Source organism: Schistocerca gregaria, chromosome 2 (genome assembly GCF_023897955.1).
Source record: "Schistocerca gregaria isolate iqSchGreg1 chromosome 2, iqSchGreg1.2, whole genome shotgun sequence".
Lineage (NCBI taxonomy): Eukaryota > Metazoa > Arthropoda > Insecta > Orthoptera > Acrididae > Schistocerca > Schistocerca gregaria.
This window is the reverse complement of record NC_064921.1, coordinates 723,776,724-723,793,463: the sequence shown is the minus strand read 5'-3', so window position 1 is coordinate 723,793,463 and position 16,740 is coordinate 723,776,724. Positions and strand designations below refer to the sequence as shown.

General features: G+C 42.4%; 1 protein-coding gene across 1 annotated transcript in view; it reads right to left on the bottom strand.

The window, feature by feature from the left end:
• Positions 1-4,154: 4,154 nt before the first annotated feature.
• LOC126335951 (agrin-like) overlaps positions 4,155-16,740 on the bottom strand; it is a 304,094-nt gene continuing 291,508 nt past the window's right edge. Inside the window, exons 12-13 of the mRNA XM_049999428.1 lie at positions 16,521-16,698; positions 4,155-4,386 (exon numbers count right to left, since the gene is read on the bottom strand). Coding sequence (XP_049855385.1) covers positions 4,155-4,386; positions 16,521-16,698 — 410 coding nt within the window. The remainder of the gene's footprint in view (positions 4,387-16,520; positions 16,699-16,740) is intronic.

Below are 16,740 nucleotides of genomic sequence, written 5' to 3'. Positions count from 1 at the left end.
TACATAGGAGCAGATACAGACTCAGACACCAATTCAGTTACGAGGAGGAACAGCAAAAATAAGATTAGCGGTAAATTCAACATCGAAATTGGTGGCAAGCAACTGATGAATTTATGGAATTTTGCTACCTGGCGAGCAAAATTACTTATGACTGACCTAGTAAGGAAGATATAAGAAGCAGACAATCAGAGGAAAAGAGGTCAGTCCTGGCCAAAAAGGTCTACTAGCATCAAATATCGGTCTTAATTTGAGTAAGAAATATTTGAGAATTTGTGTCTGGAGCACAACATTGTCTATAAAGGTTCATGGGTGGTGGGAAGACAGGAAAAGAAGAGAATCAAAGCGTTTGAGATGCCCATCACATTGAAAATTAGGCGACTGAGTAGATAAGGAGGTTCTCTGCAGAATCGGCGAAGAAAAGAACTTACGGAAAACACTGACGAGAAGAAGCGTTGGATGATATGCTATGTGTTACGACATCAGGAAGTTATTTCCTTGGCACTAGAGGAAGCTATAGATATTAAAAAACTATAGACGAAGACAAGAAGTTGGAGTACATCCAACAAATAATTGCAGAAGGAGGACGCAAGTGCTACTCCGAAACGAAGAGAATGACACAAGGGAGGATTTCACGGCAAGATGCATAAAAAAATGAAGAAGATACGCGGCTATCTACATGGCTTTGAAGCTGCTTACTGTATTCAAGCCTTTATATCCCTCAACAATTTATAACAACCAACAACTCCCATTATCAAACAAATGATTCTTCAGGATGTGTCCTATCATCCGATCCCTTCTTCATCAAAATTGTTCAAAAAATGTTCTTTTTCCGATTTCATTTCATTACTTCCTCATTAGTTATTCGATGTACCTGTACCTTTCTATTGTTCAGGAACATGTTGTAACACTGGAATTCAAAGACTTCTACTATCCTCATGTGTGAAATTACTATGGTCCTCACTTCATTTTCGTAAAAAGTTATACTGCAGACAAATACATTCAGTCTTCCAAAGCATTTTCGAAAATTGTTCGTATACGAATTTTTAAGAAAAAAGGAAAAGAGTTCATATAAGTTCCAGCAGGAACGGACAAGGAACTGAAACTGATGAGAAAAAGAGATGCGCACCCAAGTGACAGTGTACTGAACCGGTGACGTATATACGACACACACAGAAAATCGGCAAAAACTTTTTTTTCGAGTCCAAACAGGTAGCCAATTTGCATATAGGAATATTGAATGCTAACTAGCAATAGCTTTGTACATATATTCTTTCAGTCAATGGCCAATGCAATCACGTGAAAAGTAAATAAAGCGTTTCGTAGGATTGAAATTATATTTCTTGTCGTTAATTTCATTTTCTGTCGGGAGGTAATTCAATTAAAGTACATGACACTACGAAAACAGTTTGCAGTAATCGGGTAATAATAGCGTCACAAGATTATACCAAACAAACGGGCGTCGAGTTTGAAATTAAAGGTGGTACAGTTGGCACGATTTAACCATTCTGTAAATTTTTAGAAGATTCGTTGCAATAAACAAAGAAGCAACACCTTATCTCACAGGATGTCCATAGGCTCAATTCCCTGGAAGAAACAGACAAGGGATGGGAAAAAAGAATTACACGTAATTTTTCATTGAAGAGATCTCCGTTCGTAAAGACTGATTAGACGGGATTAGTTAACAATGAAATATTAGTCTTTTAGATATGTCTCAAACTCTTAATTTATTCAAACTAAAAACAGACACAAGATGTGAAGCTACAAATTCACTCTTGAGAAGAAGGGAGGAGTTAATTTTATTCTAAACCTAGGCGAGATTTTGTCACACACCTAGCAACATAATTACGTCGAGAATGAAAGTGTGCAACACTAAAAATAAATTAATGTAACAGTGACATCTGGGAGCATGGTGTCAAAACGTGTCGTGTCAGCTTGTTTTATGCAACGAGAAACAAAACATGTCTACAGAACAGAAGTGTGAATTCTTATAACAATAGCGTGATGATATGTATAAATTTAAATTTAGTTTTCCTAAGCCACACCTCATCGCCATCACATCTCGAACGACTGTGGGTATTAATGTGTGAATATTACGTAACAGATTGTGGACAATGAACACAATAGGTAGATAATGGATACAAGATTGTAAAATATGGTTCTACCGAAGAATGCTTAAGATTCCATGGGCACTGAGCTGAATCCGAGAGATAAGAAGCCTTTGATACAAAGTGACTAAAGGAAGCACTGAGATGATAGGACTTAGCTTGAGACGTGAGAGAATCGTCAATTTGGTACTGAAGGGAAGTGTGAAAGGCAAAAATTGCAAAGGCAGGCGAAGGCTTGACCACAGTAAACAGATTAAAGTGGATGTAGGTTACAATTGTACTACAGGGATGAAAAGACTTGTACGGAACGGACTAGGGTGGAGAGCTGCATGGCACCAGTCTTCTGAGTGGATACAATAAATACAACAAAGCAACAACTGAGTCTCAACCTGTGAAGTGTTTCAAGCCATGTGGCTACTAAAAGAGTTGACGGAAAATAAGGTTAACTGAGGGCGTTGCAGTACAGCAGAATGCAGGCACTTGTATAATGTATTGTTATGTTACAGGATAATACATTCAGCTGTTTTATTCATGGTATTTTATTCACATCATTTCGCTTTCTAAATCATCCAATTTCTTGTTTAGACGTGCTTTTCGAAGTTAAACATACAGGAAACACTGTAGTACATTAACATTTTGAGTACCAGTAGTTTCTGTCTGATACCACTATTTTATTATTATTGCAATTATTTTCTTTTTGAGGTACCGATGACTTTCGGGTGAAACGACCAATGGTGCTGCAAGACAAAGACATCTAGTGGCACTGCTACAAATTTAATGCACTCTAGCAGTCACTTAACATCGTGGAAAGCAGCAATTTGGGGTGGGGATTGTGCTACGTGCTGGCAGGAAGTTGTGGCATGTGGTTCTTATGTAGTTATCATATTGAGGAGATCATTAACAGTGAAAGTAAGTATATCCTAACCTATTGTACTAGAGCTGTTACGAGTGATCTGGAAATGAAACCGCTGGAGCAGTAAGCACTTTATTAAATTTTAGGACCGTTTTCGCTTGTTATTAAGGACTATAATTTGTTTTAGATATAATGAGTTCATGGAAGTTTCAAGATGTGGGACTGTGTCTAAGGTAAGTACGAAACTGACTTCAAATATCTCATGAAATGACAGATTGTTGAAGTCTGGATGTCCCAGAGGTTCCAAAATTAAACAACATAAAAAGAATGTAATATTTACTTTTTTGCAGGTTATTCTTGTTACTTGTTATGAAAACCAATACTCTGAAAATGTTTAAAATTAAAATATGTATTTAAAGTTTTGGCACTGAAAAGCTTAAGCCACCCAAGATGTAACCACGTCGAAGACTGCTATTGTAAGAATAAACCGTGCCACTTCTTGCGTGATCGCGGTGTACGTTAATCGGAGGTGTACATTAATCGGAGTTCCACGTCTGCTGAAAGAAATCTAAGGCATCAGCCTTGAGCTGCTGCACTGCATGTTAGCCTTTATACTGGGTGCACGCAGCAACTGTCTTATTTTCATGTTAACAGTACTACTACTCATTTTTGAAGTGGTTACATCTTGGATGGCGTTATGTACTTTACTTTTTCGGTTGCGATGAACGGCTACAAACACCCGTGAAGACGAGCTTGAATGATTTCAGGATCCAAATCACGTAAATGGAATACCATAAATAAGTCCGCAGCTCGTGGTCTCGCGGTCGCGTTTTCGCTTCCCGAGCACGGGGTCCCGTGTTCGATTCCCGGCGGGGCTAGGGATTTTCACCGGCCTCGAGATGACTAGGTGTTTGTTTTGTCCTCATCATTTCATCATCATTCATGAAAGTGACGAGATTGGGCTGAGCAAAGGTTGGCAATTTGTATGAGCGCTGATAACCGCTTAGTTGAGCGCACTGCAAACCAAACATCATCACCCCCAATACCATAAATAAATCACTTGAATGGATTATCCAGTAACAGCATATAAATTAAATTCGTGTGACGCACTTTGGCTAAGTTTCGATACCTGAAGCTGAGTCACACTAACAGGAGTAACAGCACTTGTTTGGGCGGGTGGTGGATCCACTGGGCGGTTACCTGGAGTGGTTGGTGGGCACGGCGCCCAGGTAGGCGCTGAGCTCGAGGTTGAGCGCGCGCAGCGGCCCCTGGCTCTGGCCCACCACCTCGGGCCCGTCGTCCAGCCGCAGCAGCCCGTCGCGGTGGTAGCGGCGCGCCCTCGCCACGTGCACCCTGCCCAGCGTGACGCGCTCTGCCGACGTCAGCGCCACCGCGCCATTGCCCAGGTTGTACCTGAACTCCACGTGGCTGCAAGTACAGAACAACACGCTACAGCTCTGCCTGGATCACGTTCACGAAAGCCCGTTTTCTGACTTGTATTTCCAGACAGAGACGCACTGAAATACACTACTGACCATTAAAATTGCTACACCAAGAAGAAAAGCAGATGATAAACGGGTATTCATTGGACGAATATATTATACTATAACTGACATGTCATTACATTTTTACGCAATTTGAGTGCATAGATCCTGAGAAATCAGTACCCAGAATATCCACCTGTGGCCGTAATAACGGCCTTGATACGCCTGGACATTGAGTCAAACAGAGTTTGGATGGCGTGTACAGGTACAGCTGTCCATGCTGCTTCGACACGATACCTAAGTTCATCAAGAGTAGTGACTGGCGTATTGTGGCGAGCCAGTTGCACAGCCACCATTTACTGGACGTTTTCAATTGGTGAGAGATCTGAACAACGAGCTGGCCAGAGCACCAGTCGAACATTTTCTGTATCCAGAAAGGCCCGTACTGGACCTACAACATGCGGTCGCACATTATCCTGCTGAAATGTAGAGTTTCCCAGGGATAGAATATAGAGTAGAGCCACGGGTCGTAACACATCTGGAAAGTAACGTCCACTGCTGAAAGTGCCCTCAATGTGAAGAAGAGGTGACCGAGACGTGTAACCAATGGCACCCCATACCATCAATCCGGGTGATACGCCAGTATGGCGATGACGAATAAACGCTTCCAATTTGCGTTCACCGCGATGTCGCCAAACACGGATGTGACCATCATGATTTTGTAAACAGAACCTGGATTCATTCGAAAAAATGACGTTTTGCCATTCGTGCACCCAGGTTCGTCGTTGAGTACACCATCGCAGGCGCTTCTGTTTGTGATGCAGCGTCAAGGGTAACCGCAGCCATGGTCTCCGAGCTGATAGTCCATGCTGCTGCAAACGTCGTAGACATGTTCGTGCAGATGGTTGCTGTCTTGGAAACGTCCCCGTCTGTTGACTCAGGGATCGAGACGTGGCGGCACGATGCGTAACAGTGATGTGGATAAGATGCCTCTCATCTCGACTGCTAGTGATACGAGGCCGTTGGGTTCCAGCGCGGGGTTCCGTATTGCCCTCCTGAAACTACCGATTCCATATTCTGCTAACAGGCATTGGATCTCGACCAACGCGAGCAGCAACGTCGCAATACGATAAACTACAATCGCGATAGGCTACAATTCGACCTTTATCAAAGACGGAAACGTATGGTACGCATTTCTCCTCCTTATACGAGGCATCAAAACAACGTTTCACCAGGCAACGCCGGTCAACAGCTGTTTCTGTATGAGAAATCGGTTGGATACTTTCCTCATGTCAGCACGTTGTAGGTGTCGCCACCGGCGCCTACCTTGTGTGAATGCTCTGAAAAGCTAATCATTTGCATATCACAGTATCTTGTTACTGTCGGTTAAATTTCGCGCTTGAAGCACGTCATCTGCGTGGTGTAGCAATTTTAATGACCAGTAGTGTACAATATTCCCCGATTTTTTACCCCCCTCCCCCCCCCAAAACGAAGCGCCACGAGGGATATATGCAAACTGTAAAAAAACTGATAAAATTATATACTTTGGCTGCCGAAGCATATGTGTGACCCCGCAGGCTCTCCTGCCTACGATACCAAGCAGGGGACATGTCGATATCAGATCATAAAATCCTAGCGAATTTCATTCCGTGTACTGAATTGGACAGTCACAATGCCTCGCAGATAGGCACGCGATTACTACACGCAGTTGTCATCATTTGAAAACGCACGTGTAGTCGGGCTAAAAGAAGCTGGCTGAAGTAATCGGCTTGCCGCTAGACATTTGAACCGTGTTCGACGATGTACGCAGGAATGGGTGAGCGATGGCCGAGCACAGCGTCAAGGAGGAAGCGATCGACGACAGAGAACGAGAGGATCTAGCAATCGTAGGAAGGACACTCAGAGCGCTTGTTGGACAGGATATGACACGACATTCCTGAGGAGGACATCAAACAACTCTGTCAGTCAATGGCAAGCCGAATAACAGCTTGTATAATGGCCACAGGTGGACCAAGGTCGACCAACGCCTTATTGACTTCCTCAGTTAGTGAATCTCTTTCTCTTGAATAAATCATCCTTTTCTTTCGGATTGTAGTCACTTGTTTTTCGGTGCATGTGCACCGCATCTGCCGATTTTCGGTCCATTCGGATCATTAGTCCATCGTGCATCATATTTTTCTCTCAGAGTCTACTTTGTACTTTGCATCTATGACAGTAAACTTGAGATGTACACATCACTTATGCTCTAATATCTCATGAAAACGCCTTTTCCGAGTTGAAGGTGCTTCCCACAATGGGCCGTAACAAATAAACGAAATGTTTGGGTACACAACACAACAGTAATTAGTATCGTGTACAACACTGTTGCGGTGCCTACACGATGTGCTTCTTCTTATGATTATTACTAGTGCCATCAGTCATACACCAAGCATTAGCGTCTCGCAGTCTTTCAGTTTCAGATATTTCAAAAGTAAGAAATACAGCAATCAAGTAGTTTACGAATAATAAATCAATGTGAACATTTCAACTCGATCGGTTTGAAATTGGGGTGCAAGTTATGGGCGAAACGAGTGTTGCTAAGGAGAAGAGTCGTGCAGTGCAAGCATGTTTTGTGGCGAGTGCCTGCCCTCAAAGTGGGTTGTTAGCTTTCGTTTCTAAGAATGAGTTCCAGGAGGTACTCTTGATTTACCGAGAATTACTTCATTATTCTGTAAGAAAAGGTTAGAAATTATCATTAAAAATGTTTCATTGACTCATCGGCCCGTGGTTTATTAAAACATCTAAGGAAACTAAATTTCATGTACTTTCCGTAATACTGAAAATAGAATTGCCGAAATGCATGCACTCTCTATTCACGTTCCTGCGAGATTTTGTCGACTTTTTTATTTTAATTTGTTGTTTATTTCAACCCGCCCCCCCCCCCCCTTACTCGCCCCCCTCCTTATCTACGGCTCGCTGATAGCAGCCATAGTGTTGCACTTAAGTCAAGCGATGTTAAAAAATATGAAAATTGTTTAGTGTCAAAAGGTTAAAATAATGGGATTAAAGTAGAATCAAAATTAACATTTAAAAATACAGGTGGCGAAAAATTAACGTAATACAGAAATAGCGCTGGTGTGGTTGGTGCTAGAAAGAGCTGATGCTAAATGATGCTGAAAGTACTGCAAACTTACGGGTCTTTTGAGATCACCTCGGAGAAATTACGGACAATATACATTTACGGATCGCAATGTCTGGGAACGGTTGGGAAAAGTGGGTGTGAGAGACTCGATGTACTGTTGGGAAGTGTGTGATGGGTAAGTGAGAGTGGGACACAAAGGAGTAAGTGGATAGAAAGCTGGGGTTGGGGGGGGGGGGGGGGAGGGGCTGGGGGCTGGAGTGAGGGAATTGGAGACTTAACCTGCCGACATGACTACTCATCAGTTCATGACGAAATGTTCTGCACAGGGTGCATTGAACCACTTGTAGATTATTTCTCTAACATTCAACTCTGGAATATCAAGTGGGACTGACGCTGAGGGGGTTAAATCCAATCGTATACCGATTTCATCAATGGCCAACATCTATTAACTAGTGTTCGCAGACTACAAGCAACAATCATGTTTTGTCTCCAACCATCAACTACCATCTTTGTTTCTGTGCTTCAATACACCATTTTCAGGCCTTAACTGAGGGGGTTACTCCAATTTCATACCAGATTTCATCAGTGGCCTCCAACCATCAACTACTAACTGACGTTAGTAGTTGATGGTTCGAGACACAACATCATTGTTAGAGGTAGTCTGCGAAAACAAGTTAAGAGACGTTAGCCACTTTTGAAATATGTTATACTATTGGAGTTAATGCACTCAGCATCAGTTACGACCTGAAGATGGTGTACTGAAGCACCGAAACTGGTAGCCGTATAAAAAATAATATCGAAAGGAAGGCTGTAAGTGTTCCATTTTATTACATAAGTAAACGGCAATTGTCCCACAAACCTCCAATCAAGGATCGATATATAAAGAAAGAAACATAGCTCTTTCAGTCCGACCTTTGATTTTTCTTATTTTATGATGATAGTCAGTTCCCACTTTACAGGTAGAAGTCAGAAAATAGTTTCCGATTCGGAGGGGAAAGTTGATTGAAATTTCGGGAAAAAATCACGCGACAACGAAATCATCTTTGTTGTAACGAGTTCTACGCCAGCTCGCTTATCATATCCGTGACACTCTTTATTCTATTTCGCGATATTATTAAATAAGCTGCCCTTCTTTGAACTTTTCAATGTTCTCTCTCAATCCTGTCTTGTAAGGGTTGCAGTCCTTCAGAAGAAGCGGACAACCGTAGTGTAGGCAGGCTCTTCAGCAAATTTAATGTATCGTCTAAGAGTTTCGACTTACCCACTACATTTCCAATGCGATGGTTTAAAATGATATGGAGAATCAGATTATTGGTGGTAGGAAGGGTGGATATCACCATGGATTCTGAATCAGAAAGAGGGAGCCATGTGACGTTTGCTTGGGAGAGTGTATGGAAGGAGTGGAGGTCTTAGCATTGACCTGAACCAAGCCCGAGATTGGAGAATTCACGGGATGTACAAGATCTGCGATGACGTTCGAGAAATTTGAGTGGAGGTAACATTTTACCAACTGATAGCGGATGCTAGTACGAGAGGGATACGAATGTGAGATTGAGCGCCCAGTGTTCAACGATTTTTATGGAGTGATAAAATTTGGAGGGGCGTAAGGTACAAGTTACGCTGGCAAACTTGATGTATAATACTTGTGCCTGTGTAAAGGATCGTGGAAGAATGCAATCTCCATGTATTTTATTAATTCTGAGGGCTCTTTGTTGATTGCTTAGAGCTCACTGTAACACTTTAGTTACTTATGTATATTTTAATGTGTTGGTCAGATCAATGGTATGATTATGTACAGTGAAGTTGAAGAGGAAACCAGAGTGATAGGAAATAAGTTCTATAGTTAATTCCTGATTTCTAACCTATGAAGCCTCAAGGTTTTAGTGGTTGGTAAGTACAGCACCAGCATGTAAAAATGAGGAGAGGTTCAAAAAATGGTTCAAATGGCTCTGAGCACTAAGGGACTTTGTGGGCATAAGTCCCCTAGAACTTAGAATTACTTAAACCTAACTAACCTAAGGACATCACACACATCCATGCCCGAGGCAGGATTCGAACCGTCGACCGTAGCGGTCACGCGGTTCCAGACTGAAGCGTCTAGAGCCGCACGGCCACACCGGCCGGCCAATGAGGAGAGAGTCAAATTTAAGGAAAGTAGAGGGAAGGGTGTTATGGAGTTGCCATCAGTTGAAATGCTGATATAGCTAAGTAAAGAATGTAACGATATTAGTCTGTTTCCCAATCAACACTCGTTCTCGATGTCAATTTCTCTTTCATTTATCCTTCCCCCGCCTTACCACGAATGACAAGTAAGCGTCTTCAATTGTAGTGGAAACGCAGAACATTGGAGGGGCCTATTCGTGTTCTGCAGCTTCGAGATAAAGTGCAGAGATTTTGTTGCGAATTACTAATCTGATATCTTCTAAAGGTGTCGTGGCTCCAGCGCAGACGTAGAGCTTAGATCATAAGTTCGTTGTTCTTGAAGTGAGACTGCAATATACACACATAAAAAAAGGTGTCACTTCAGTTCCCAGAGTTCCGGAACCTGTACAGAAAATTGGATCAGAGATCAACATGAACATCATTTCACCCATTTTTATTTCTCATGAAAACAGCACATTGTATGTTGTACCACCATATAGCGAGACCTTCAGCGATGGTGTTCCAGAATGCTGTACACACCGGTACCTCTAATACCCAGTAGCACGTCCTTTTGCGTTGATGCATGCCTGTATTCGTCGTGGCATACTATCCACTAGTTCATCAAGGCACTGTTGGCCCAAATTGTCCCACTCATCAACGGCGATTCGGCGTAGATACTTCAGAGTGGTTGGTGGGTCACGTCGTCCATAAACAGGCATTATCAATCTACCCAAGCGTGTTCGATAGGTTTTATGTGTAGAGAACACGCTGGCCTCTCTAGTCGAGAGAAGTCGTTATCCTGAAGGAAGACATTCACAAGAAGTGCACAAGGAGGGCGCGCATTGTCGTCCATGAAGACAAATGCCTCGCCAATATGCTGCCGATATGGTTGCACTATCGGTCGGAGGAAGGCAATCACGTATCGTACAGCCGTTATGGCGCCTTCCATGACCACCAGCGGCGTACGTCGGCCCCACATAATACCACCCCAATCAGCAGGATTCCTCCACCTTGCTGCACTCGCTTGAACAGTGTGTCTAAGATCGTTCAGCCTGTCCGAGTTTTCTCCAAACACGTCTCCGACGATTGTCTGGTTGAAGGCATATGCGACACTCATCGGTGATGAGAACGTGATGCCAATCCTGAGCGGTTCATTCGGCATGTTGTTGGGCCCATTTGTACCGGGCTGTATTGTGTCGTGGTTGCAAAGATGAACATCGCCATGGACGTTGAGAGTGAAGTTGCGCATAATGCAGCCTTTTGTGCACAGTTTGAGTCGTAGCATGATGTCCTGTGGCTGCACGAAAAGCATTATTCAAAATGGTGGCGTTGCTGTCAGGGTTCCTCCGAGTCATAATCCATAGGTAGCGGTCATCCACTTTAGCAGCATCCCGTAGGCGGCCTGAGCGAGGCATGTCATCGACAATTCCTGTCTCTCTGTATCTCCTCAGTGTCCGAACAATATCGCTTTGGTTCACTCCGAGACGCCTGGAAACTTCACTTGTTGAGACCCCTTCCTGGCATAAAGTAAATACGCGAACGCGATCGAACAGCGGTATTGACTGCCTAGGCATGGTTGAACTACAGACAACACGAAAGGTGTACCTCCTTCCTGGTGGAGCGAATGGAACTGCTCGGCTGTCGGACCCCCTCCGTCTAATAGGCGCTGCTCATGAATGGTTATTTACATCTTTGGGAGGGTTTAGTGACATCTATGAACAGTCAAAGGGACTGCGTGTGTGATACAATATGCGTAGTCAACGTCTATCGTCACACTATTTGTATGTGTGTAACTGGTGAAGTAGGTGAGGTTCTCAAATCCGTTAAATGATCTCATAAGTCCCAAATTAGGGATGCCTATAGATTTTCTTTAGTCACAGCATACGAAGCTAAAAAGACGTCCTGCTTACGTTTTATAAGAAAGTCGCAAGTATCATCATGTGTGAATCTATCACAATCGTATTTAATTAAGTATTGTAGAAAAAACTTTCACAAAAGTTATACACACTGTTACTTTGTTCTTCTCTGCTCTCCACGTGGAGTCGTGTTATTTGAATGTAGTATTACGTTGCACGCATCCGAGGTCTTATGGGTGCGGCCAGTAGAGCGAAACACGCCCTTCTATCCCTCACTCCAAAGTGACCAAACAGCCCAAACCACTTCGCCGTGTTGCACTCTTTTGGCGGGAGCCGAAGGAACACGAAGTGCTTTGTCTAAATATCGTGTTTCGACTCTTAATGAAATCTTTTAGAAAACTGAGATCTGTTGTAACTAGGTTAAAGATTGCTGCGTAGAGTATATTCAACATGATAGACAATTAAATCTAAATTATACTTCATCAAACTTGATAAACAAATCTAACAAAATTGGCATGTTGGCTCCTGTGTCTACACTCAGTCAGATTATCATCCTACTAGATGAAATTTATTCCGAGTTGTGAACGTGGACAAACACCGATTGGGTAATGGAATGACAGCAATGAAAATTTGTGTTGGGCTGGGACTCGAACCCGGATTTCCCACTTCTCGACAGCGGTCGCCATACCTTAGGCTATCCGAACATGCTCCACGGCGAGATCTTAACTCTAATATGTCGTCAGCTGTATGACTACAACCTGCAGTCATACATCCATTATTTATATTCCCATACAGGGGAGACATTTTAATTGAAAGTCGCTTGTCGCAGGTCGGCATATTGGAATACCTGTGTTGTTCAGAAGTGCGTTGCAATGTTCCTTCGGACATCATGCTTGTCTGAAGAAATATTACATCATAATTCTGAACAAGGCACTGCAATATAGTATCCTCTTACTAAACTGGCGCTTATTCTCCCGGAATTGGCACTCACTGTACTGTCTGTTGTCTTCCTCTCACCCCGGCTGTTACGTCATGTCTCATCTGCTGTAATCTCAGCCAAACTATGCAGTGACTTTGGCTCCAAAGCCAGATATCTCACATTAAGAAGGGGATTTCATTGGCATAATGGAGCAAACAGAAGTTTCACTGGGGCATATCGGCTGTGTAGAGGAGAAGAGAGGACAAGATTAGGACGATTGGAAGTGGAAAATTGTGTAACATTGATGGTGACGGGCAGTGTGTTCCGTATCTTCTTACATAGCCATCAGCTGCTCTGGACATTCAAGTGCTCGCAGCAGCCTCTTCATAAACACTTATATCTGTGATCATGAAGCGGCGGCTGTTCCACGAAATGGACAATGGTTTCACTCCGGTATTATTGCTTCCACTGTTGCTTTTTGCGAAGCACTGACGACGTTACCTCTATGACGATTCGCGACATTTGGTGTCATACTTTTCCAATTGCCTTAGTAATACTTGCCTAGTAACCAGTCGTTGAACAGACATCACACGCCTTATCTAAATCAGTCGTTTGCTTCACCGGTAAGTTCTCCTTAGCCAGCGCCGATTTACCTCCATGGTCGATTCGTAGGTTACATATATATTCAGTTCGACTTAAGGAAATATAGTGTTGCGTCTTTCTAACGTAAAACTTGCCGCAAAGAATGCGATATCCCATAAATGTATGGAGCTCTAGGTTATTTTTCGTGCTCGTCGAAGAATTTTGTTACAGTAACAGATCGTTGGAAGATGGGTCTGCAACCATTGTTGTCCAGAGTTGGGCCGATACCTGTGGACGCTGCGCCTACATATGGGAGTAACGCAATTCCTTGGCGTCGTTCTTCACTCTTGTTTGTACGTATCGTCACCATCAGGCACCAGCGTCTCCATAATATCTTCTCCCCTATAGTCATTGAAAGCAAGGGTCTTTTCCTGGAGAAGAGAGTGTAAATCTTTCGAAACTTCGCGACACACTGATATTCGAGGCGGCATTAAGTGACATAACATTTTATTCTGTTGTCGCGCTTCAAGAACTTCAGGATTTCAGGAACTACCAAAAAGAGAGTCATTCCTATGAATATGAAAGCCGTTGGTATTAGTTGCTAACGAGAATTATTGTGAACGACAAAGGAAATGTATCACTCTGGAGGATAATCACGCGGGAAAGCAGCATCAGAGTCCCTATATCAAACAAGCATCGACAACACTAGCAATGCATAGATTGACTGACCCACCTGTTAACCGGACATCCAAAAGTTAGATCCATAAGGCGGAGGTGCACGAGCAGATACATTGTAGACCAGTCCTCAAACAATCCACACACCACCAGTATGTCGTGACCAATATGTGCGTTGATCCAGTGATACCCTTCATCACAGAGGTCTGAACGTGGCGATATATGAGCTTCACAGTAACACCTAAGATTCGTTTGATCGTAGGGTTGCATGCTAGCTTGACTAACGACTGAATCATCCGCATCTGAGGACACCACAATAACTGTCAGCACAGCAAACAAAGAGAGTTAAGTGTCAGGAACGTCCACAGCCACCTGTTCCTCTTCAGGAAACATGTATTTTGCATTTGATTGGATGAACATACGAACTATAGGTTTTCATTGGAAAATATGCTTGTTTTAGGGGGTACTGACATAGAACAGAAAACGACGTTACATCCAAAAGGAAAGCTTTGATATTGCAGTTTCTGTTAACTGTTTGCTTAGTACTGCACAATCTCAAGGCTGTTGAAGAATTCATATTATTACTACTACTTAGAGCAAATGTGTTAACTTTTCGAGACTCTGTTGTTACCTTACATAAAGCGCAGTCACAGTACTCATAAATTTGTCTGGAAGTGCTTAAATAAATTGTAACTGGTATACGAAGCATGAATTTATTTTCTCTGAAATTAAATAAAACGAATGTTAAAATGTAAGCATTCCTTCTCTATAACGTACGTACAAGTGTGAAATGTGTGTGAAGTACCTAATGTATTTTCACTTGCAATTTTCAATATAGTTAAAATTTGAAAGTGACTATTTTTCAATATTTATTTTGGCCCAGATCTTAAGCTTGAACGTGACTGAATATTATCAGGTAAATTTACACTAATTTACACTAACCAAGAACCCACGTTTTCACCACTCGCCATACGTGTTATATCACTGCGCAAATGAAGTTTCCAGTCGTCGCCTCTCACAATAATATCAACACCATCACCACACTTACACTCAGTCAAAATCAGACCAGTACAACTTGTAGCCACAGGTCCATCTCGAAGTCTCCATCAGTACATGTCTCCTTCTGTACAGGTCGTAAACCGACTAGTGACCAGGAGTCCGCATTAGCGGAAGTCAGACTTCCCAGTCGAGGCGTCACATCCGAACAGAGAGTCAGTCGTGCAGCTCTCCTTACAAACAGTCTGATGGTATTGTCGTAAATATAAAGCATGCGTCTGTGCCAAATGAGGCTCTCAGTTTCCACTACTTTTCCGGTTCGGATAATAGTACGACCAGCCATGGATATTTAAAATATAAGTGTAGCTTAATTGTGATGATATAACTTCGTGTTCCAAAGTATACATTATGTATTGATTGGTAAAAAATGAGACTTGGTACTTTTAGATGTATCTGTATATTTTATCGCTCAAAGAGAGAGGCTAGTTGCAGTTCCTTCCATCTTCCTCTCGCCATTTTACTGCTACAGAAACAGCTTTTAATGTTTTGTTTACGTCAGCAGATTACACAACACAATTATTTCACCTCATCACAGATTGCGTATGGCTACCAACATATAATTCGTTATTATTTCAGGAAACGTAGAGTTGATTCATTTTCCTCACCTTAGTAACGAAACAGTTAATTAAGAACTGTTTCGAAACACTGAAATTATTTTCTTGAATTTACTGTCTGGAAGTTCTACGTTTCGACGAAATGAATTCGAACGATGTGTTACCAACAGACGTACGCACACACACACACACACACACACACACACACACACAAAAAAAAAAACACATCTAGATGCACCAAAATCAATTTCAAAACTATGTTGGAAGTATAGGAATAAAATTAAATCTATGTCACATTGCGCTATGAGGTACGGCAATACTGATCTGAAACTTAAACAAGGAGACGAAGGAAATGTACCTAAGGCGTTTTTAGTACTTCCCGCCATGTTGTATCATTAGAGAAGGAACACGTGTTGCGATGTATTACGGGAAAACGATCGTCAGTACCCAGTTAGCCCAGCTATTTGCATTGACTATTTTAGTGATCACGGGGGTATCCTGCAAGTTCAGAACTACCATGGGTTTTACCAAGTTCGAACTCACGCTTTCTCTAAAAATACGAATTAATTACGGAACGAAGCTACAGTACCGTTGTGTGTAAGTGCATCGCCAGTAAGGGTGCCGCTGTCGGTAGCATGTAAGTGTCTGTTTCCTTGTCACTACGCTTTTTTCTACTTATTCTACCACTAAAAAAAATCATCTCAGTGGCCCCCTTTCTCTGTAGCATGTGTGGACCTCCTTTCCACTCTTAAAAGTGGTTTTTCCGAGTTAAACGCCCAAGGTCGTTATTGTGTAGTAATAACATCTTTATGATATTAGTAGATTTATAAGTACAGATAACTGCGCACATAGTTCATAGCACAGAACAACTGCACAAATAATTAATAGGTGGTACACTTCAGATTTGAACACGAGCTAATATGTTTGTATAAAGTAGAGATTCTCTGGATATGTGCAGCCTGCAGCTGCTACTTGAAATACGTAAGAAGGAAGAAAGAAATTGAAGTTTACTTTACCAAATTGAATTAGCTCTAGAAAAATTCGAAGTATGAATTACGACCTTACACATGACAAAGGGAATCACATATATGCTTAACTAAATAGCTAGGCCCCTGTTACAATGGGTGGTCATTTCAAACTACATTGCTTTCACATAGAGGAAGTGCCACTTACCCTTGAACAATAGCCAGGGAGACGAAGTCTCCTGTCCCATCCTCTTTCTGCTGGTTGTAGAGCAGAAGTCCGTCGTTCGCGTACGTGATGAATTCTATTTCAATATTCAGTTTGTTGTGTGCTTTGAGGCGCTTCATTTCGATATAAGCCTGCCCATCAAATGACGGGATTTGATAAGCTGAAATAAAACACAGTTAGAATAAAGCACCAATACGTTAAC